This window comes from Odontesthes bonariensis, chromosome 2 (assembly GCF_027942865.1).
Source record: "Odontesthes bonariensis isolate fOdoBon6 chromosome 2, fOdoBon6.hap1, whole genome shotgun sequence".
NCBI lineage: Eukaryota > Metazoa > Chordata > Actinopteri > Atheriniformes > Atherinopsidae > Odontesthes > Odontesthes bonariensis.
Window position 1 is genome coordinate 11,921,186 of NC_134507.1, and position 22,026 is coordinate 11,943,211.

Sequence of the window (22,026 nt, forward strand, 5' to 3'; positions counted from 1 at the left end):
GCCCACATAATGCTTAGTTACAGGTTTATAATTCTATTTGAGGCCAGAATCGGAATAGGCAGCATTCTTTAATCATAAAGAAAAAATGTTGTTCCCTATAGTGTACAAATGCCACAGATGCCTTTTGTCCCCTTCTGCCTGAAATACTTTGTTTTAGCTCCTGTCTTTTTAAGATATCATCCTGAAATGCAGCAGTGCTCGGTTTAGGCAGCTGATTGGATGAAAATGTGAGGAAGCTGCTCAGTCCTTTGGGTAAAGCAAAGCCACCCAGGAGGTAGCGATTCTGCAAATTGGCCACACGGTCATGTAAATAAGTTACGAACAAGGAGCCTTAATCAGTTCAGGAGCAGAGTCTTCTGTGGGAGAAAATAACTCCCTTTGGAGTCACTGAAGGAGAGGGAAAAGCCAATAAAGCTGGTCTCACTTTAACCTTTTGCACTAAGAAAGTAGACTGAGCTGACCTTAAAATCTCAGATTGTCATACATGTATATTGAGGAGTTCAAGATGCGATGCTTACATTAAAAGCTTATTCAGAATGTGGTCACAAATTGACAAAAAAAGCTTATTTTCATCATTTCAACTGCATATCTACTTCACATACTTGCACACTGAATTGAAAAATCTATGAAAAGCACAAAATGTTGAAAAATGTTCACCAGACTGAAATAATGGATAGCTCGCAATATCATGTGGTCAGCCATAGCCAGAAGAACTGTAGCTCTGAGCAGTGTTCAAGATTTAACTACAACTCCAATCTGCTACTTTGAACATAGTGTGTTAGCCTGTAGTGTTGTGGTGGGGGGTGGACTATGACACACAAAGATACAATGACACACGGAGAGAGAAGTAGAATAAAAAAGAGATGACTAACCTAACCCACCTGAGCTCGGCTCACAGGGATCAATGTCCTCATCATCGCTCGGACACTCGGCTGAAGCCACCTGCGAGTCGTCAGTTGTCTGAAAAGAGAGAGTGGAGAGATGAGGGCCCGAAATACTTTGGCTGCATCAATGAGGTAAGATGATTCCCACTCAAAACTACCAACAGAAGTGTTTCCAGAGGTTTAGGTTAAAGAGAGTGGGGCAGATGTCACGTGAATCCAGACAGCTACCCTTGTTTGGCTGCTGGATTCATCTGTCAACACAGCCACATGCTGCCTGGTGCAGCAGCAGCTGCTGTACTGCTTTTCAGGCAACAGTATCCTTACAGAAATTAGATCTGATTATTGGGGAAGACTAGAGGCTGAAGTTCACAGCACAATAGTCAGCTCGCATGCTCAATTGGTGTTTCAGTGTGTGGCTGTGCGAAGCCCTTCAAGGGATTGTTACCAGCTGTCTTGAAACCCCTCTGACATTTAGAGGACAACTGGCCATGAAAGCTTAAAAAAGGCAAACAAAGAACAGTGCAGCAGAGCTTTAAATCAATATTTTATGCCTTTCTTAATCAGTATCTCTTTTACAAAATAAGCAACCAAAATCATCATTCTGCTGACATATCTATGCTAAGACCAAATCCATTTCACATTGTTCTCAGGGCCCTCCTTCACCTGCCAAACATCGTACATTTTATCCTCTAGGAAAATGGGAAAGGGCAAACAAAAGCCCAGAAAAAAGCACACTGTAAAACATTATACTGCAATGTTCTTTTATAGTCTTGCCTCAGGCCATTTGATCAGCTCTGCGTTAAAGGTCATTTCATTTAAGCATGGCAGGCTCTTCAGGGCCAGGTTATAGTTTTGGTATTGGAGTGCTGCTAAGCAGAATAAACTGCTGTCATAAATTTAGCTTTGCACTTCTACATATCCATTTTGTTAAAAAAAACAAAAACAACAGTTCTTATTCTCAGTCCATGCTCATACACACGCTTTTTCATCCTCTTGGGTCTTTGTGTTTGACAAAAATAAGAAAAGAAAAAGGGGTGAGGAATGCACCAGCTTCCAAAAATGATGATGGATTTCGGCTGTTATTGAATTTGTGCTCTTATGTCACTCTTGTTTGCGCATCAAAACATCTGCAAGTTGGATTAGCATTGACTCATCTTCAGGAAATTAAAGGTGATGTCATTTTGCTGAACATCCATTTGGCTGCACATAATGTGATTTTATTGTGACTGTAACATCATTTTGACATTCTGAACATGGGCCAGCATCATCTTTACATAATAGACCTGGGAATGATAGATCAAACCCATTAACGGTGCTGTGGTGGAGGGCTGTTTTGGTGCATCTGTGAAGTGTGAGGCCTGGGGAAACCGTCCAAATGTAAATTTAATTTGCTGTGCAAGAGGCTGATATACAGTGTCGGCCATCCAGATGGCAACACCGCCAGATCCTAGAGTGCGACATCCATCACTTTTGCTGTGTGATTTGTTTTTCCTGGCGGGAGATCTCGACACTCTGCACTCACTGGCAGAAATACGGGAATCAAGGAATCAATACTGCTTCTCTCGTTGTCCCAACTTTCCACTCTGTCCCTCAGTTTTATTTGCAAGTTTAGAAGAGGAAACAGTGTGAAGTGAGTAGGTTAACTTCCTGTAGGATAACCTAAACTGAGGTTTTCATGATTATGTATCAGTTGCCCCAAACGGGTCATAAAACTGCATGATGGGGCTTAAAACTCCTACTGTCCAAGCAAGATTCAATACCAATGGATATTTGTTTACTTCTTTACAAGACAATCTTTGATATTATGATTAAGGGTATATGGTGAATCCAGTTTACAATTTCCAGCTTCATTCTACTTCTGTATGGTCAATGAAGGATAAAAATACATGAAAATAACAAAAAACCTGTTTAAAACTAAAAATACATTGGACTACACCTATACACCAAAAAATATCATCATGGACATATACCTCCTCAAAGGAAAGCTTGTATGATGTGAAAGTCACATTTACATTAACTTCTTTTATCTTATCAAAACATCAACAGTGTGCCATACTTTTAAATAAATGTGTCGAGTAGATCTAAGCCTCAAAATAAACACTAAAATGATTCCATGTGTTGCTGGGTATCTTTCTGCCATCCAGGATTAGTGTGTAGGTCAACATTTTGATGCGGCCATGACCTGGTTCAAATCCAATAACATTATCAATTCATGGTGTCCTCCTCCAATGCTTGGCTTCTTTTTCACCCGTGACAATTCAATGTGGGCTATGTGTGAGGCTTACCATGCAATTTAGCCACAGTGATGAAAACTGACAGGTGAGTTTTGGGCTGAGAAGCAAGAAAAGGACACTGAAATCTCAGGAGATCTTTTTTTTTTTTTTCTAAAGGAGATATCCTAAATGTCACTGGGTATTTGTGTGATCGTTTTGACACTGCAGTGATTGTGAGTTAGAAATAAAATCATGACGCATATTCTCATTTAAAGGAAATCTTTTTTTCAGTTTTGTTTACCTTTTTTCAAAAACGTTCAGAGAAAGTCAGGCTTATTGATGTGTACGACATCCTGCTCACAGGAAAGGTGCCCCAATAGATGGGAGTATAAACAAGATGTAGCTGTGGCTCATTTCATGAAGGTACTTCTAAAATGCTAAAAGCATAGGCTCAGGGTTTGCAAAGCATCATTAATCCAGCTGTAAAGTGCTGAAACCACGGTGAACCTACAGCACAGCTCATTTATCTGCCTCTGCTCAGAGCAGCAGAGAGCTCATTCCTATGAGAATACCTGGGGAGACCACTGGAAAAGTGGGAGAAAACAAGCGCTATCGAGTGAAACCTACTTCAAGTGTTCCCACAGTATGTGAAAATGTTGCTTTCAAACTCGAGTGTTATCTCAGATTGTACCGTGTTAACTACAAAGACACAAATATAAGTCAATCTTAGTAAACATTTAGGAGAAGTACAGCTATTGACTGACCTTGGCTCATGAACTGATTGAACCATCAAAGATAATGCGGACCAGGGAATTCCAGCCTGACTCAGCCAAAGTTCCCCTGGTGCTTTCTTTACTGTCATGCTGCTTTTCGATCTCTGAGGATTGATAATGGTCCTCCGTAATGATATGTCCAGGCCGTGCCGTGCTCTGCATGTGCTCACTACAGCTTTGTCAGCAGTCGCATCCTGGACACCAGGTGATCTACAACTCTACGAACACTGATCTGTTCCCTACTGATACCAAACAGCCTTGCAGCCACTCCATAGTAGTTACTACACAGAGTGGGTAGTTTTCCTATGATGCAGTGCATTTGAACAGTTCTCTCTTGAAAACATGTTTTCCCTTCTTAATGCTGGCCTGTGGAGGGAGAGGCAGGGAAGGGTTGCTCTTCAGGGAGGATGCTGTGTACTGCTGCCCTGACGCTTGAGAGCAAGAGACACCATCTCTGTGATAACCTGTCGGCATGTCTCTGTGGACTGCTGTGGGTTTTCACATTGTTTTCTCTCTGGTCTAATTTGATGAATGCTCTCTGGCACACAACATGTCTCTTTGGAGACAAGCTGAAAGTCAGGAGGACACTGAAGGCATCTGAAGGGTTTATCCAAAGCATGCCTCTGCTGTCCTGTAAATGTATTCCACTGAGGATGCTTGTTGTTTCCCTTTCGCCTGCCTGTGTTTTTACCTGAGTAAGCCTTCTTTCTTTCCCCCAGTCTAAGCTCTTATTTTAGCAAAGCTCTTTCTTTTATTACTTTGCTAATCAGTGACCGTATTAAAATTGATTTGATTTCCTCAGTGTTCATAATCTGTTGCTTGTTTGGATCTGGTATCGGTTCTTTTCCTGAAAAGCGAACTATAGCCTACTGTTCTATCAAACAGATTCTTTTGGTAGATTAAAAACAAAAAAACCAAAACATACTAATTTACTTTGTTCCACGTAATCACAAGATTTCTGCTGTCCGTAAACTGGAAGCAGACCTGCAGATTTTTTTCTCATGCTCCTTACCTTCCCTGCAAACAGTGCATTATTTCAAGGATTCTACAGAATAACAGAAGTCCTCCTTTGGAACTTCCTCAAATGTTATCTATCATATTGACTTTAATAAATGTATTTGGTCCTAATCTCATATCTTTTTCCAACAGAGCTGGTTTGATATAAGTTTCTTTTTTAGAAAGCAGGAGGAGTGTGTTATGAGGGAAAATATCAAGACATCAATAATTAACCCCAACTTATATTTTGATAGTGAACATTTGCTCCTCATAAAAATTGCCAGCCTTCATAACTCAAATACAACGAAAGCAAATGTGGGTTAGAAGGCATCGTATGAGAATCGTCACAACATTTTTTCATACAATCGATTTTTTTTCATCAGTGTTGTTACCTGGTAATGTTCCTAGAAGAAAATCCCATCAAGAGTCCAGTTGATGCCAATGTTAGCGCTAAAAATTCTATTCATATCTCGCCTGTACAGCAACTGCCACCAACCCTAAATACAGGAGAAGTAGTACTCAATATATTCCGGTTCAGAACATGTACCATTATTCCTCATGTTGGCACCTATTTACACTGATGGCAGCCTGCTAGGGTCCATAGCTGACCAGAGCTGCAGTGTGCACAATACACTAATTGGGAGGAATTTGTTGTCCTAAGCTTCAGTGTTGCAGTAACACATCATTAGTGAGCCAGTGAGAGGCAGAGGGAGGTGGTGGGACAGGACTCTTGGTCAGTCACAGGATGAAGAATGCCTCCCGAATCATCCACTGAGAGCAACACACCTAAAGGTTCTGCTGTACAAAACTAGCCTGTAACAATGAAATGGTGGCAAGTGCTCTTTATGATCCAGCACCTTTTCAATCATAGCAGCTATCACACTGCAGCAGCGGTCTCTCTTATCAGAACGCACGATGACATCCAAGTATCTAACTTAGCACCCTGGAACTAGGTCGAAGTTGATGAATAATTTAGTCCCAGATGCTCAATAGATTCCAACTGAATAATGAAGGCGTGGGGGCCTCTCAGACTGCGAGTTCAGCTCAGTGTATTGCCTGGCCTTCGCCCACACTCTTCCTACTGCTGGCCTGCCAAGCTGTCAACATCCTGTACTCGCACTCATGCAGACTTGCAAGGCTGAAAGACAATGAAATGGGATTATCAACATAACAGCAGGCTGTATAAAAAAAATACAAAAAAAACCCCCACTAATGGATTTGGTAACATAGAATACTTATCATTTTCAAAATATCTTAATTCTCTTGGGTCTCTCTTTAATAATTCAAAAAAGCTCTGACGCAAGGCTTCATGGTGACACGACAGATTGTCACAGCAACTCACAGTAGAGTGATGAAGAGAAGCGAGCAACCAGCTGGGTCGAAATGAGTCTATTTTCAGCAGTATCTCGAAATCTCAAAAACAGGCAAAACCAGAAACATCAGTCAATAAATAAAGGAGAACAATTCACAGACTAAAATTAGAAGTCAAGACCGAGTTGGTGATTATTTTCACCGGCGAGTTCAGTCATAGAAGCAAAGTCGTTTTGCTTTGAAAAAAAAAAAACTTTGCAATCAACAGCAGATTAGAAACATTTTTCATCAATCTGACCTTTTTGTAACAGGACTTCAACCCTTCACAACAGACTTATCTGATTCCAACGACTACATTTTGAGTGACATCAAATCCAGAGAACAAACAATTTCAATCACTGAAAGCGTTCGGCAATTACTAGAAACATTAAATATGCTTTATCTTATTCTGGAAACTGTATGGGAGGAACCACATTCTGTAGATACTGTGATCTTTACAGAACAAAATAATTCATTAAAAAATGGTGACATTTCTCACAAGCAATTAACTCTGAATAATTGGTATATGCTTCTATCTGTGTTGACTGCTTGTGTATGCATCGATGTAAAACTGGCCACGGTGGACTGCTGTTTGCACTTTCTCAGTTACGAGAAGCAGCCCCCCTTGGGAGAAAAGGCTTTGCTTTATTTAAAATGAAGCAGCTGTTGCAGCAAGTGGACCTCAGGCTGAGTATCAGAGTGTCATTAAAAAAAGAATGGTCTAAGGCTCGCCGTCTCCTCCCCTGGTTCCCACATGTTTCTGTCTTGCCATACATCTTCCTCAGGGCTTAAATCACTGCACCCCAGACAGACTAACAAGGTGCTGGCGGGCAGCTTCACACACCTTGTAAACTAACAGCATGATCCGTGGAAGTATAGTTTCCCAAGCAAACACACATACTCAAATGGGATCATATTGACAAGGACAGAGGACGACAAAACATAATTTCTAACAGATTATTTCTGTTACATTCGGTGAACTGAATTCACATAAAGCTAAATGCGTCCCTGCAAATGAGTGGTAGATTTCATCTTCACAAATCCCTCTAAAGGTTGCACCCAGTGCAACAGTGTGTTGACAATTTCTCACTATTAAAGGGAAGTAGGAGAATGAAGAAATTTCAGCTTCCGATAAAACAATAAGACTTGGGAATGAGTGAGCATAGTCAGGTCAGTTAGTTTGAGCACAGGCTTAGTAAAGCTTCCTGTGTAATAGGAATGGTTGCATTTAAGAGGAGGAATAGGGGCTACTTAGGAGTGTTAAGGAGTTTAACACAAGAGGATGTAGATATGAGACTGAGCCACTTTAAAATGTACATATACATCTTTAAATATACTCCCTCTCTGGGACCTGAGAACTCTGCTTTGTGGGGACTGCTTTTAATGTGGCTGCTTCAAGGCACTGCTTTGTAGACGTTACACAAGTCCCCCTTAGGACCCTGTTCAGCTCATTTTCCAGGAACAGTCGTCTGTGTGGCCTTAATGCAGATTCTAGATGTAATATGGCTCAGGCACCACAGTAACCGGGGTAGTTGTCTGGCTGCGTAGGAGGAAACACCGAGTCCATTTCCCAGTCAATGTCTTCGTCACACTGTTGCCGTGTCCATCACTGACTCAGAGTGAACCATGTGCGACTGAAGCCCAATTTAACTCGAGACATTCAGTTCGACATATGATAAACAGCTGATATTTTGATTTCTAATTGAGCCTGGTGCTTTTTGTTTATGACTGGGGATGTACAAATAATGTGTACACAATATGGTTGAGCGCTTGTAGTCACCACACAGTGCTGTGTGAGTGCATATTGAGCGGTTGCCATGTAGTGTACAGCATCTAGCAGATTACACGGGAGCAAGCCGGATGCCTTCTGTTAGCTACATGCTCTAAATGATTAAATCTGAATATGATATTCATAAAACACTATCTGCTTCCATCTACCTCCTACCCCCCCCCCCCCTCCCCATTCGTTCCCTCGTTTATTCTCTCTCTTGTCTATGCATAAACACTGCTTTGTAAAAGTATATTGCATGGTTGACTTTGTCTCTCCCCCTTATCCTTGCTTTCACACTTCTCAGATAAATGAAATCTGTCGGCATTGAAGCATTTTCCCCTCTGGATGCCCTGATATTTTTGTTATCTGAAATCGAATCTGGAGCTCTGTGCATGTCTGTTGCTCGCCTTGGTAGTAATCTGGCCTGAGAGCAGAGAACTGCCCAGGAGGAATATCATACACTAAGGATAAGCTGGCGAGTAAGGAAGGCATAACATTTACCAGAGAATGACTTGTAATCATGGTGCTTTCTATCTAAATGCTAACATACACGCGTTTGTCATTTTGGGGATATATTTTGGCTCAAACCAAAAAGACTGTGCAGTTCTCCATGTTCACGTTCCTTTTCCTCCAAATCTAAAAATAGATGACAAATCCAAGCATGATGCAGTGTGTGTGTGTGTGTGTTTTGAGAAGGAGAGCAGAGGAAGAGATATGCAGCCTGGTCACAAATCACTGTCTTTCTGACTTTACCAGAGTCTTGACATGCAGTCCCAGTCCCTCATGAGGTGACAGGAACAAATTTCTCATCCTAATAAAGATGCCATCATTGCTGAGATGAATGTACTCGGGCCTAATTCCCGTGTGTAACGTTTGCGAAAACATGGCATGAGGAAAGAGGAAGAGTAGTTTTGCCCTACAAACGCAGAGCAGGTCGCCCGAAGCACACGCAGAGTGCCATCATAATCAGATTCCTGTCCTCCAGGTCGGGATTTGTCATTTGCCAAAGGGCCAAGTGCGAGTGTCATAAACTAATGAGCAATGATTTCATTCAGAAGAGAGAAAACAAAAGACGGATGGAATTCACAAAAAGATTTAAATAATAAAAATGCTATATTGGGCACACTTTCAAGAGTCTTTCATGTAAAACAGATTTTTCATCACTAATTCATCCCCGTGGCACTGCTGTAATGCAGGAGCACCGGCCTGCAATTCATGACGAGAATTGCTCTCAATCAATTATACATACTTCTCCATATTTCTATTTAAAAAAAATTTTTAATCCATGATTCCGCTTGCAAATGAATACTTGTATATTTGTATTTTATTTTATCTATATTAGAGGAACAGGTTTTCAGAATCAGACAAAAGTAACGTAACCATTGTCAGTTTGGCAATGTGTGTTTCCCCCCGAGTCTGGAGACTGGACTCAGGGGGGAAACGCACATCTCAAGGTACCAAAATCCAACTAAAATGTAAAGACATAACGCAGTGGATGACTTATTGTAAAACCACACAATGTTTTTTTATGCGTTTCTTTTTTGATAAGAAAAAAACTATCAGGGATACATAACTTGAGCCATGTTAGCCTTTTCAATTCATGCAATGCTGTTGGCTCCGGCTAAATATTTATTGTGCAGATATTCATTTTTTCCTAGGTCGCTGTAGGAAAGCAAACATGAGTAAATGTATTCTTGTTTCAGTCGCTCTCTCACTCTCAGATATTCTCTCGCTCAAACAAACCCGTCTGCCAAACTAACGGGTTTTATCCGCCGGCTTGAAGATGCCTTTATTCAATTTCTATACCACCTGGAATTTATTCTATCCTAATTCGATCTGGTAATGATGTTACATCATATTATCCACCCATCGCTCCATGATCTGATGTCAAGTTAGTTGCTCTCTGGGCAGAATCGCTCAACAGTGTGATCTTAATCTACGACTCTAAGCTACAGACTCAGTTTAAACGTGATGCATAGATTTGTTCATCAAACTAAAAACAGTCGATCTTCCCTTTTTGCATAATCTTGCTGACAGACAGAGATCAATGGGTCGTGAGCTCCTGCTCGTGAAAGCAATATATAAACCAGCTGATCACTGAATCTTCCAGGTGGGAAAAAAAAAAACCCCACTGTAAATCAAATTGTATCTTGTGTTTAAGAAATGGCCTCAGACTGTACTCTGTTCCTTCATATCATAACAGCGAATGTCCTAAAAGACATCAAGACATGCTGTAAAGCTGTCACACTCAAACCAACACTTTTTTAAAACAACAGATAGTACAGTTACACCGTGTGGGTTTCATTCTTGTCATCCAGACAGGCTCAGTGGGCTGATCCGTCGTCAAGTACTGCTAGAAGTAGTGTAGCACCTCCAAACAATATGCTTTGTTGTCCATTCTAATAATAGTATCGGTAGTTACTATGGTGCACTTGGCTGAAGCAATTTTAAGAAAACTTCAAAACAAGCGAATGAAAAAACAAGGCTTGCAGTGACTCTGCAGGCTAATCATCTACCTGCTGCAGACAGGCTTGTCTCTGCAATCAACCATCCAAAAACAACACACATTCATCCAATCAAGTGAACACACGTCGCCCCGCCCTGGCCTGTATGTCTTCACCCCTGTCAAGGTGGACTGGACCAAGAAGTCATATGGACTATACGTGTATAACACTATGTTGAAGGGCAGTTTGTGTAATTGCCCCTGGTGTGGTGGAGATGATGGATATGATCTGTCGCTCGGAGTGAACGCTGCAGGCCTGGGGGCAAAGCAGGTCTTTGCCGTTGTCTCTTTTACCATCTGTCAGCACTGGGTGGGCACAAAACCATGACCGGGTTTGGGGCACCACACCACAGGACCACCAAAAAGGACACACCTCACTTCAGGGACAAGGTAGGGAGGTCAGCAAGCCAGGCACGAGCTGCAGAGGGGAGCTGTCCGTCTATCACGTATTCAACCTGCTTCTGCTCTCATTAAATGAATGATGCTGTCGCACTTGTGGCAAACTGAAAAATCCACTTAAGGTATTTTGTTTCTTTGTCAGTAGGTGGGGGTACATGGTTTTACAAGGGAAATAAAAATATAATGAATATCATAAAGCCCCAAAGAATCAATAGTGTGCCAGTGAAGTGAGTTGTTTGATTGCCAGTGCTCTTTTTTACTAACTTTTACAGTTTCTCAGTAGTGTGATGGTCAATCCCATACATCTGCAATGCAGGGGAAATCTTATCCTGAGGATGTTTTCTTTCTTTGAATAATTGAAGGGACCACAAGCTGACACAGAGATGGAACACTGCAGTCTGAGACTCAGTTCTATTTGATATTTTGGATGAAATGACACTCATTCATTATGACTGAACCTGTGCTGATTAATAATACTCCATTTAATGTGGAACATTCTGGGCTTCATTAGTAAACTCAGACTTTTTTGTTTGTCCTTTTTTCAGTTGTAGAATTAAGGCGAAAAGGGCAGCTGACTTTCATTTGAGAGTAAAAAACTGCCTTTCTGTAAGATGAAGGAAACAAGGATTGGTGAAAAGCAATTTCTACTGCACATATGAGAAAACAAATTTGAATGGTTAAAACGACTCGGTAATTTCTTATTCACCTCTGCAAAGTCAGGTAAAGTATTACAAGACAGGTTCTGAATATAATCTCTAACGAAGACAGCAAAAATAAACATTGTGTCTTGATCCATTTAAGCTGATTTTTTTTTTTTATATTTTATTGAGAATGTATCATATTCAATTCAGATATTGAAAATAAATACATACAAACCTTTTCCTAAATACGTGAAAAATATGAAGAGCAAAATTTTGTCAGATGGTCTAATAAGAAAAAAAAGATCTCATTCATTCATTCATGACAATGTCATTCTAACAGGATGTGAATACACACGCGTGTTATTCCCACACTGTTGAAAATAAGCTTGGAAAATGCTGTCATGCGAGTTCAGCCGAAATAACACGGCTTGGAGTTGAGCGGGGATATTTTAACTAAATAAACATTTTTTTCCCCATTTGTTGAACAGGAAGGCATCCTTTGAGTAATTTCAGCCAGTCAGTCAAAAGAAAACACGCTCTGCTATTGTGAACATTATGTTAGTTAGTAGTTGAAAAATCGAGGGTAACCGGTGACCAGCTCACTATGGAGGCACACAGACACAATGCAAGGAAAAAAAAAAAAAGGTTGATTGTGTAACAGGCAAGTGACACACTGATTATGCCTTTTCCATCTAAGAAAGTGAACCCTCTGTTGGGTGCAGGCTATGCAACAGGCTTTGCTTGTAATATACCCGCTCCAGTGGTAACTTCCTGAAGCCAAGTTTACAAAGAACTACATAAGAATTGAAAAGTTACCTGAACAAAAAAAGTGATCTTGTTTGGTTATTTGTTTACATTCACCACTACGTAGAAACAAAACCTTTCAAAGCTGTAGCTGTGCTCTTTTGATGAGGGTTTTCATATATTTGATATTCGATGTAGGTGCTTAGGTACTTTAATAAAGAGGATGAAGAAGATTGCAAAAATGCAAAAGTAGATAATTTACGACATAATTTACGAGCTAAGTATATTCTAACTAACTATATTTAAAGAAGCTTCATCTGTACCGAAAAGAAGACGTGGGTCTGAATTTTGTTGCAGGTTCAGTTTGAAATCTAAGATATAAAGACCAAATACAACCTCAGTTTTTAAAACAATAATCCCTACGAGGGTCAGGACTATCACAACAACGCCTACAGGTAGAAACAAACACCATAAAGAGACATATTGCATGGATGAATTTTTGGGAGAGAAGCCGCAGACCGAGCAGTTATTCGACACTAAGATCCTGAAAATTTTTCATTGTGAGATTATTGTGACACTAACTTTGTTATAGTGTGTTTGTAAGAGTCAGCAAGCGAGCCCTGAAGGCACCCAAACACCACAATGAAGGTGCTGGAGTGCAGCATGTCAAATCTTCTATTTCCCCGTGAATAACAGAGACACCAGGTTTCTGCCCATCCTGTCAGGGACCAAGGCAAACATAGTCACTATGAGCCTGTTGAGTTTTAACAGCCATGTGCTGTGATTGCAAATGAAATGGCCCACACAATGTGTTTTGAATGTTCCTCACTTTACTGAAAGGCCATTTCTCCTACCTCACCCAGGGTTTATTCAGGCTACGGCTACACGAAAACGAAACGAGGTTTTTTTTGAAAACGGGTACGAAAATTCTTGCGACCACACGGAAACGCGCTGCTGTCCAGACGAAAACGATGAAACGATGCAGTACACACGCCACTGTGTCACGCCACGCTGTGAGACAATAGAGAAGTGTTTAAATTGGCTCACAGCGTCAACGTGTGACTGACGCAAAAACGTTTTAGCTGTAACAATGGAAACGAAACAAGGCCGTTTTCAAACTTTCCCACTCTGGAACCCGTTTTCAAAAACTATCGTTTTGGGGTAGTGGGAACGCCGGCTCCGTGTGGCCGCGACAGCGAAACGATAAGAAAAAGTATCGTTTACAGTGAAAAACGTTTCCGTGTAGCCGCAGCCTCAGACATAGTGGGGCCAATTGGCTATTTAGTGGCAATGATGGGCCGTAGTGGCCATTCATTCTCCCTGGGAACAAGCTATAGTCGTGCGTTTCTTGGTATTTTTTTTTTTCTTTTACCAGCAACGAGATGTATAACTGAAATAGTTGAATGCGAAACGGTTATGAAAGAAATGTGAAATCCTGAAATGCCCCACAAAGTCGAAATATACTGTTGTGTTTAAGTGAGGGTTGACATTCAGTATTCCAATGGCAGAAATTCTGATGATTAGTGATTGTCTGTTTTCTCTCTTCAAAACACGAGTGGTTTAACCGTTTAATGTCTTTATGAAAATGCCTTAACATCATATAGATGGACTGGTGAGTTTATATATGATAAAGGATGGTGGGCATTTTATCCTAATGACCCTGAAATCTGATATTTTACACCTTCTTAATTTTGAAACGTATGGAAAAACGAGGAAGATTCAAAGCCAATGAAGAAAAAAGGATTAGCGCAGTGCTAAAATCCTTTACTATCCATTGTTTGAGTCCCTCTGCCAGCTTTTGACTGCTCAAAATTATTGAGTCACTGACAAGGTATTCTTAAATTATTAGAGTTTAAGAGGTTAAAAAAAATCTATGACATCAGCCGAAATAAAATAGATTCTTCATGTTTAAGACAAAATTGACTATTAACATAGAAAACATAACCCAGTTTGAGTTCTATCTATGAATGCACTGCTATAACAAGGCCCCAAGTGTACAACATTACTGCATATACTGCAATATTCTTCTCCCACAGTACTGTGTCCTTGCGTCTTTCCATGATGGTGAATCCATTAGCAACTTTAGATGATGTTTCCGCAGACAACACTGGCGGATGGTAGCCTCATCCCTTGAAATGTTGGTGAGATTTATATACTGTACTGTATGTGTGCTGGCTGGGGTTGATAATACCGAGCAATGCAGGTGAGGATCCATCACTGTCATGAGGAGTGGCTCAATGGCTCTTCTAGATAGCAGACATTTGTCTTTTTTCTCTTCTTTTTGCTGAGAGGATCCTGTGAGGATAATAGATACCCAGGGTGCTATTTCTTGTCCTTGAGTGGTTTTGATTAAGTATAATTTGGTGTTTAAATACCATCATTCTGCTGGATTCCTTCATTTTGTCCAGCAGTGCTTCAAAAACATTACACTTATAACACAAGTGCACACATTTGCTTTAGCTTTGTTGGGTACTAAACAATATTCATATAAAAATGTACAATAACAGTGTTAGAGAAAGAAGTTTGAATGATTTTCCTTTCAATTTGGCTGTCTAACAAAAATCTAAAACTCTTATTTTATTGACCTTTTCTTTTCTTTTTTAATTTTCAAAACATGGATAGGGATTATAACAAGAGCTACAAGACTGCCACAAGCTGTTGTTGCCAGACTGCTGGCAGCCATTAGACGGACAATATTTGGTTTTGGCATGGTCTTCCGATTGGCATCAGCAGATATTGCACTCTACTGCTTTAGATCCAAGTTACACAAAATAAAAGTTTTAAGGTGCAATAAGTACAAGAACTTACCCAACTGTAATGATAGATAACAAGGCTTGGATGGGAGTAGTTCATATCCTGCAAGAGAAGTGCGTGGCATCTCCTGGTAACTATATGTGTACAGTAGCCGGTTCATTGTTTCATACACAAGTGGATTACGGTTTAATTGGATGTGAGCAGGAACCGCTTCAGGAAAGAGACAGTTCATTACAAAATGACAGTCTAACACATACACATACCGCATTTGGCAGGTGGCACAGAGCAGAAAAAGCCACAACAGAGATAATTTGACACCCAAAGTTTAGAATCTCTAAGCCAGGAAGCCTGCAGATATGAGGTAACATCAAGGCAAGCCCTCTTGTGTCGTTCACTATCTTTGTACAGGAGTGAGTTTTAGGTTCTAGGGTTGAATCAATCCAATTACCCAGACTTTCATATGAATGTAAAATTCACATTAAAATTAAAATACCAATTGCTTTTTTTTTTTCTTCCCATGGTGCATTTCTCTCCTGATTAAACCACTGTGCTGTAAGATGATAATATTCTTGTTAATAAAGCATAAATGGACACAGCGGCTTCAGAAAAATGACATCAATGTCACATTTCCCATAAGGCAACGAGGGAAAGTAGGAGAGGTAGAACGGTGGGTCATCATTCTATGCAATGACTGTATTGTACCCTTGAAGATAACTGGAGCAATGCAAGCAGACACGTCATAAATCTGCAGTGCCAGCATCACTGAGAGATCTTACTGTGCTGAAACTTTCTCAATGTTTGCTAAGCAGTAATGGGAACATCATTTTTAATTTTTTCACTTCAGGCATTTTGAGCTATAATACACTTTAAATTATGTATGTTAATAAATCAGCTAAAAACTAACATTGAGTATAAAGTCATGTGCTGGTTTTCATGCAGGTTCTTATCTTGTGGCTTTGTGTTTGTAACTTTGTATTTCCATTTGTGGAAGAACAAAGTACAAGTGTTTTTACATCAAAATCTCTCGCTTGCTTCATTTTGTAATACAGAACAATGTTCCAATCACTCAACAGAAAATAAGGGTTTAAACATTTATCCACTCAAATATGTTTTAGTGCAACAACTAAACCAACCAGAAAGTAAAGATCACAATTCACCATCAGTTGGTGCGTCACTGTGCAACTGTCAAAGCTGGAGTTGGGAACAATTATCATCAAATTATATTTCAAAATTAAAGATGAACCTGTCATTATATCGATCCAGGACTTTTGAGTGGAAAAAAAGTCTTCTGCACCTCTTGTCTTGTTGGCCAGGTGATATTAAAATTCTTAGGACATAAAGACAGTCGGTGGATTAAACTCACCATCAGCGGGGAGATGAAACAGCTGAACAATGTTGAAAATGCTGACTATTTAAGAAAAAATTGAATGCACAATCTCTTTTTACTTTTTACTGAGAGCAGACACAATGTCTTTCCAAGTGCAGTGTCCTGAGACAGTCATGTCCTACTGCGGGAGCTCATCAGCTTGTCACATCGAATCAAACCGAACACACTGACATCTCTCAATGAGCACAGTTTTGCATGCCTCATTCATCACCCGCTCATGTTGCAGACAATCTCTTTAATCTCACAACCCCTTTTCCATATAAATGCCCCAGATAAAACTGAAACCAAGACTTTTTGTCTTTACCATTGTACTTTTACCAAACCTTGAGAGGCCGCTTTGAGAGGCGAGCTTGCAATAAAACCTAAAAGTAGAACATCTCACACCCAATTTATTCAGCCAACAATGGCATCAAGACAACCCCAGGTAGAACATTAATGACATACTGTGCACTTTTCAAAGAAGAGAAATAAGTGGATCTTAAGTTACTACAAAATCTTCCATTTAAACTGTTCGCTGACTGCATCAAAAACCGGAACTGGATAAAATTATTGTAAAAAGGGAAATTCGTATTGACTAAAAAGCAGAATCCTATTACAATATTAATATAAAATAATAATAATGTCAATATATACAGTTGTCCTGGACATACATTTAACACTACATAACTAAATTGCCACTGTAATGGTCATTTATATCCCTTTATTTTCACTCGAACAAAGAAGTCTAGAATGACAGTAACAGATCAGATGGACTCCTTTCTGCCAAAGGTAGCAACACTGGATGGAGCTGAGACATAATTATAGCGCATTGTCTTGTTATTTCACCTGCATTACATGCTCTTGCAACGGGTCAGAGACCATGCTGAGTGTTATTGAAAGCCATTCCACTCGATCAATATTTATGGTTGTATTGTTTCTTAGCATCTGCAGACCCCTACAAAAACTGTTATGATTGTCTTAGGCCAGACAGAGTAGGAGGGGCAGTTCTTTTACTGCTGCACAGTTGGTGTCATTTAATAAGAGTTAAAGAAAACCAAAGTGAGTTAAATCCAAAAAACTATTTTAAACTATATTTGTAAAAGCTAATTATTCCCTGATTAAAGGGTCACTTAAGTCCATGAATATGCTTAAGCAAATGTACTATGTATGTTTTCTCTGCTAAGACAAAGAACATTTTAAGTAGCATGTCAATTCATTTTCAGTCTTATTTGAAACTGAAGACCGATTAATGCTACAGAATTGAATAAAAAAATCCCTTCTGTCCCTGGCAAAACAATACAAGAATGACCTGCTGACCACATTTTGTGTGACATAGTTGAGCTACATATGACATTTGAGAGGTAATATGCTCCCTCAGATGGTGCCGTGCTCATGCAGGACAGATAAAGATGATGGAGGACCTATAAGATTATTATCTCTTACACATACAGACCTCACGGTGCCATATCTGATTGCAAATGGGAGAAATGCTCAAGAGTGCCTGTGGTGCTGCTCCCATTCATGAAACAATAGACTTATTTTCCCTCAGTTGTATAGGTCAGGGGACTTAGGGAGAAGGAAGATGTGCCGCATACAATAAAATCAGGCATGTATTCTTCATATAATAATATAACGCTAGATGAGTAACAGTATATAAATCTATGGTTTGCTTAATTTGATATGAACATCACAAAAAAGATTAAATCCAGACAATAACAACATGAAAAAAGTTTTTTTTACCTGTTGAGGCTCTCGTGGTGTAGTCTGCTTGACTCTCCTACTGGATGCAGTGGTGGTGGTGATCTCCATGATGGACGTGGATGTCTCTGAGCGATTGGCTGTGGTACTTGACTGTGGTGTGATAGAGGAGGGTGACTCTCCAACAAGACGCACGCTCCCCTGGATCTTTATGTTTGGATCCCCTTCGGCAGCCATGTTGAACACCTTTAAGCCATTATAGTAGAGGCCTGAAAGCTGGCCCTGAAAGGATCGACTCTGATCTTGCTCCAAGCCTCCAATCTGTATAGTGGTTTGGCTGTTGAAGATTGTAAGCTGTCGACCTGTGGAAAAAGAATGTTACATATATACAAGAATGCTGAGCCATGGACTCAGCCACTTATATTGAACAAGAAATAAAAGATTATTTGCCCAGGGGCTAATGAGATCAATAAATCACAGGGTGTAGAGGCAAACCCTGGTAATTTATTGCAAATATAATGATGTGATGCCTATAAAAAGAAACACATAAAATAAACACAGGATTTGAAAAAAACAAGCAAACGAACATGAAAAAAATGCTTTGCTAAAAGGGCAGCCTAATTCAAAACGGCAATAAGAAAAGGACAACAAAGAATTTAAATGGTTTTTGCAGTGCAAAAAAAAAAAAAACTGAAGTCCTTAAACCTTAAAAGTAATGTAAATAGATCTGCTTGCCTGTGAAATTTAACACTCTGTTGTAGCAGTTTGACTTTTCATGAGTACAAACTCATGAAAAGCAGGAAACCTCATCACGACTAATATTCATCCTTTTAGCAAAAGCAACCAAGGAAAATAAAACTCATAAAAGATGTGCTTGGGCACAAAGACAAATCCAATAGAATGAAATAAAATAAAAAATGATAATAATAAAAAAAACTTTGAAGAGCAGGATTTTAATAATGCTAATCAGAGGAATAAACGGCAAGAAATGATTAAAAGAAAAATGATAGGGCTAATTTCACATTTTACGTGGACAATATGAATTCGTTGTTGAACTATAAAATACAAAGCATGCACTCAGTTTGTTTTATATTACAGTTCCTGTGTCTAAAACCCTAAACATATTTACAATGTCTGTTAAAGGGACTTAAAATTCTGATGCCAATTGATATTGCACACTATTTATCACTTTTAACAGTTTAATCAGAATAGATCAAATGGCATTAAATAATATACTAACATATATATGTACTGTAAAGTGTTTTAGATAACACTTAGCAACTAATGAATAACTATACTGCAACTTTTAAATTTATCATTGATGTTTACAGCAAAATGCTACAGTAATTTAAAGACATTTTAACAATCGTGCTGTTACTTCAGTAAGTAGATTTATATTCATATTTACAGTCCCTTTAACCGTAAGTTGACAAGAAACACGTATTGAAACAGCTGAAATCCATAAAATGAATACATTATTATGAAAAGTATGAAACATTACACTCTAAATTTAACTGTTCAAATCATTTTACTTTTAAAGTTTTACTGAACATTTATTTTTTTTTTAAGGTTTATTATTTACAAAATACTGCTGAAACTTTGTTAAGATCAGTTTATTTTATTTGAAATTTTAATCAGGGATTTTTACCTTTGTCGAGTAGCCATTCGTCAACTACTCGACCGAGTCGGTATGGGATTCGCTGTCTAGCAATCGCCAGGCGTTCGTTATCATTGTTGCCTTTAAAGTTTAAAGAGACATTTCATTGGTTACAATCTGTAAGGTCAAAAGTTAAATACTCATTCTTAATGCTGGTGTTATACAAGTGCACAAGGGTTTTCTATTTAAAAAGTTTTATAAATTTAAAAAAAAAAACAAGATTTACTAAAAACATTATTTGAACAACCTTCATTCATTTAATTTTATTTTAGCCAACAAATTAAGCCTAAATTATTGAAAATATGTGAACCTAACATGTAAATATTTCATCTAGGTTAATAAAAGCTATGTTATAAACCAGTCAAAATCACAAATCTCTCATTACAAAATCTTTACCCAAAATTTCCATCTTGTTTGTCATCTCCCTCTGTCTTTTTAACTGGCTTTTTAACTAGTTATACAAAGGAATCATCATTTGAATTTATTATTAAATCAACCTTTTATAGTTTAAAGGATAAAACAATTTAACATGTCACAAATGCAAAACCCCATTTATACAAAGCCTAATTGACAAGAAATAATAATCCATTTGCATTATTACAATTAGCACAGGGTACCATCAGAACCTCTAGTCAGAGAAAAGTCAAAAGACGAGTAGGTACATACACTGTAAATCCTTTCATAAAACAGGCTTTGACAAAAGCTACGACTCGTAAAGTCCTGGGTTTGTTTGGCTAAATGACGTCGGAGGGGTTTTCAAAAAAGTGTTTAGAACATAAGCCAAATAAGTATCAGGAGAAAAGAAGAGAAACTCCAAGTCCAACATTGGAGGGACACTTTGGCTTTAATGAGGGCAAACTCTGCATCACCCTTTTGTCGAGGCCAATAACCTCTTCAGAACCGAAGACGTACAGCAAAGTGGCACTGTCTCTGAGTGCTCTACCCCTGGTATTGTGCACCGAGATTGAATTCAGTCAGCTCCATTCTTCCGGCAGATTGACAATGTTTGTCCTATCAACTTTATTAATTTAGCTCTGGCACATAAAAGCTCCAGCATCTAACAGTGATTCACTGGCTTCAGATGGGAATGAAGACGCGAAGGAAAGTGAAAGGAACAGATGCACATTTGGTCCAATGAAGGGTCTTATAAGTAAGGTACCATTTTAATGCATTAGCTTGAATTACTGGCGCAGATAAGCTGTAAAATAAAAGGGTTTAAAGCTCGTCCATCTTTGACACTGATGCTGAAAGATATATTCAGTAGAATAAGAAAGCCACACAGGAATAAAGTGTACAGTGTATAAATTGTTTTGATCAGTTAATGAGAGAGCAGCCTTCTCTGCCTAGTCATCTGATGTTATACAACACATTAAGGCATTCAGTCTGTTGTCACTCTGAAAGCTTCCCATTCTACCATTTTGTCAACCTGTTAGTGTCATATACAAACATGCAATCTGAACCTTTTCCTAAACATGGACGAGTACTTAAATGTCTAAAACCTACTGAACAGCTGTTGTAACCAAAGTAAACACATATTAGGAAAAAAAAACATTGCAAATAGAATGGAAAACAAGGGAGTGACAAAAACTATAACTCACCTAGGAGCTGCATATCTTTATGATGTTATTTTGTCTCTTTGGATCCTTTTAAGGCTAAAGCTGCTCATTTCACCATTGAACATTTCCACAAGCATCTATTTGATGCCAGAGCTGTGCGAAGTCGAAATACAATTACACTGTTTGAACCATCACCATACAGTTGGTAGACTGACTGGGATAAAGGAGCTTCTGGATCGCATGAAGTTTTTTTTATATGTACTAGCCATTAGAGAAAGATATACCTCTTTCTTGTAGCCTCACCACAGGAAGTGGTGTTGATCTTAGTTCACGGAACTCTTTTTGTAGGGAATTTTATTTTTACAACAGAGGATACTCCTCTGGCATGAAGGGAACTCTCTGAAGTAACTGGACAGTGATTAGTTCATTCAATGTAGCCTAACTGTTCTGTAATGGATGGAACGCATGAAGGAAGCACAGGAACCCCAACTAGATGTGCCATTGCTAAAATAAAAAGGTTTTATGGGTTAATTGTTGCCTAAACAGAAATAGTACTTAATATCAGCTTTAAACACAGAACAAAAGACATAGAAAACGAAGTGATGCCCATGGTATATTAAGCCTATGTAAAAGGAACAAATTTCAAGCTAACTTTGGCTCAGTGACTTTAACTGCTCAGAAAATGCAACCAATAAATAAAGAAATACATTTCAAAATAAAA

General features: G+C 39.0%; 1 protein-coding gene across 21 annotated transcripts in view; it reads right to left on the minus strand.

Annotated features, from left to right (window-relative positions):
* Nucleotides 1–22,026, minus strand: part of LOC142391472 (neurexin-1a-like) — a 250,712-nt gene that overhangs the window by 14,935 nt on the left and 213,751 nt on the right. For 10 of the 21 annotated variants that reach the window (XM_075477315.1, XM_075477260.1, XM_075477242.1 and 7 more), the window contains 3 exons: nucleotides 19,741–19,830; nucleotides 18,135–18,454; nucleotides 873–960 (listed from right to left, as the gene is read on the minus strand). In XM_075477315.1, the coding sequence (XP_075333430.1) occupies nucleotides 873–960; nucleotides 18,135–18,454; nucleotides 19,741–19,830 (498 nt within the window). The remainder of the gene's footprint in view (nucleotides 1–872; nucleotides 961–18,134; nucleotides 18,455–19,740; nucleotides 19,831–22,026) is intronic. The other 11 variants (XM_075477349.1, XM_075477305.1, XM_075477284.1 and 8 more) reach the window with 3 other exon arrangements.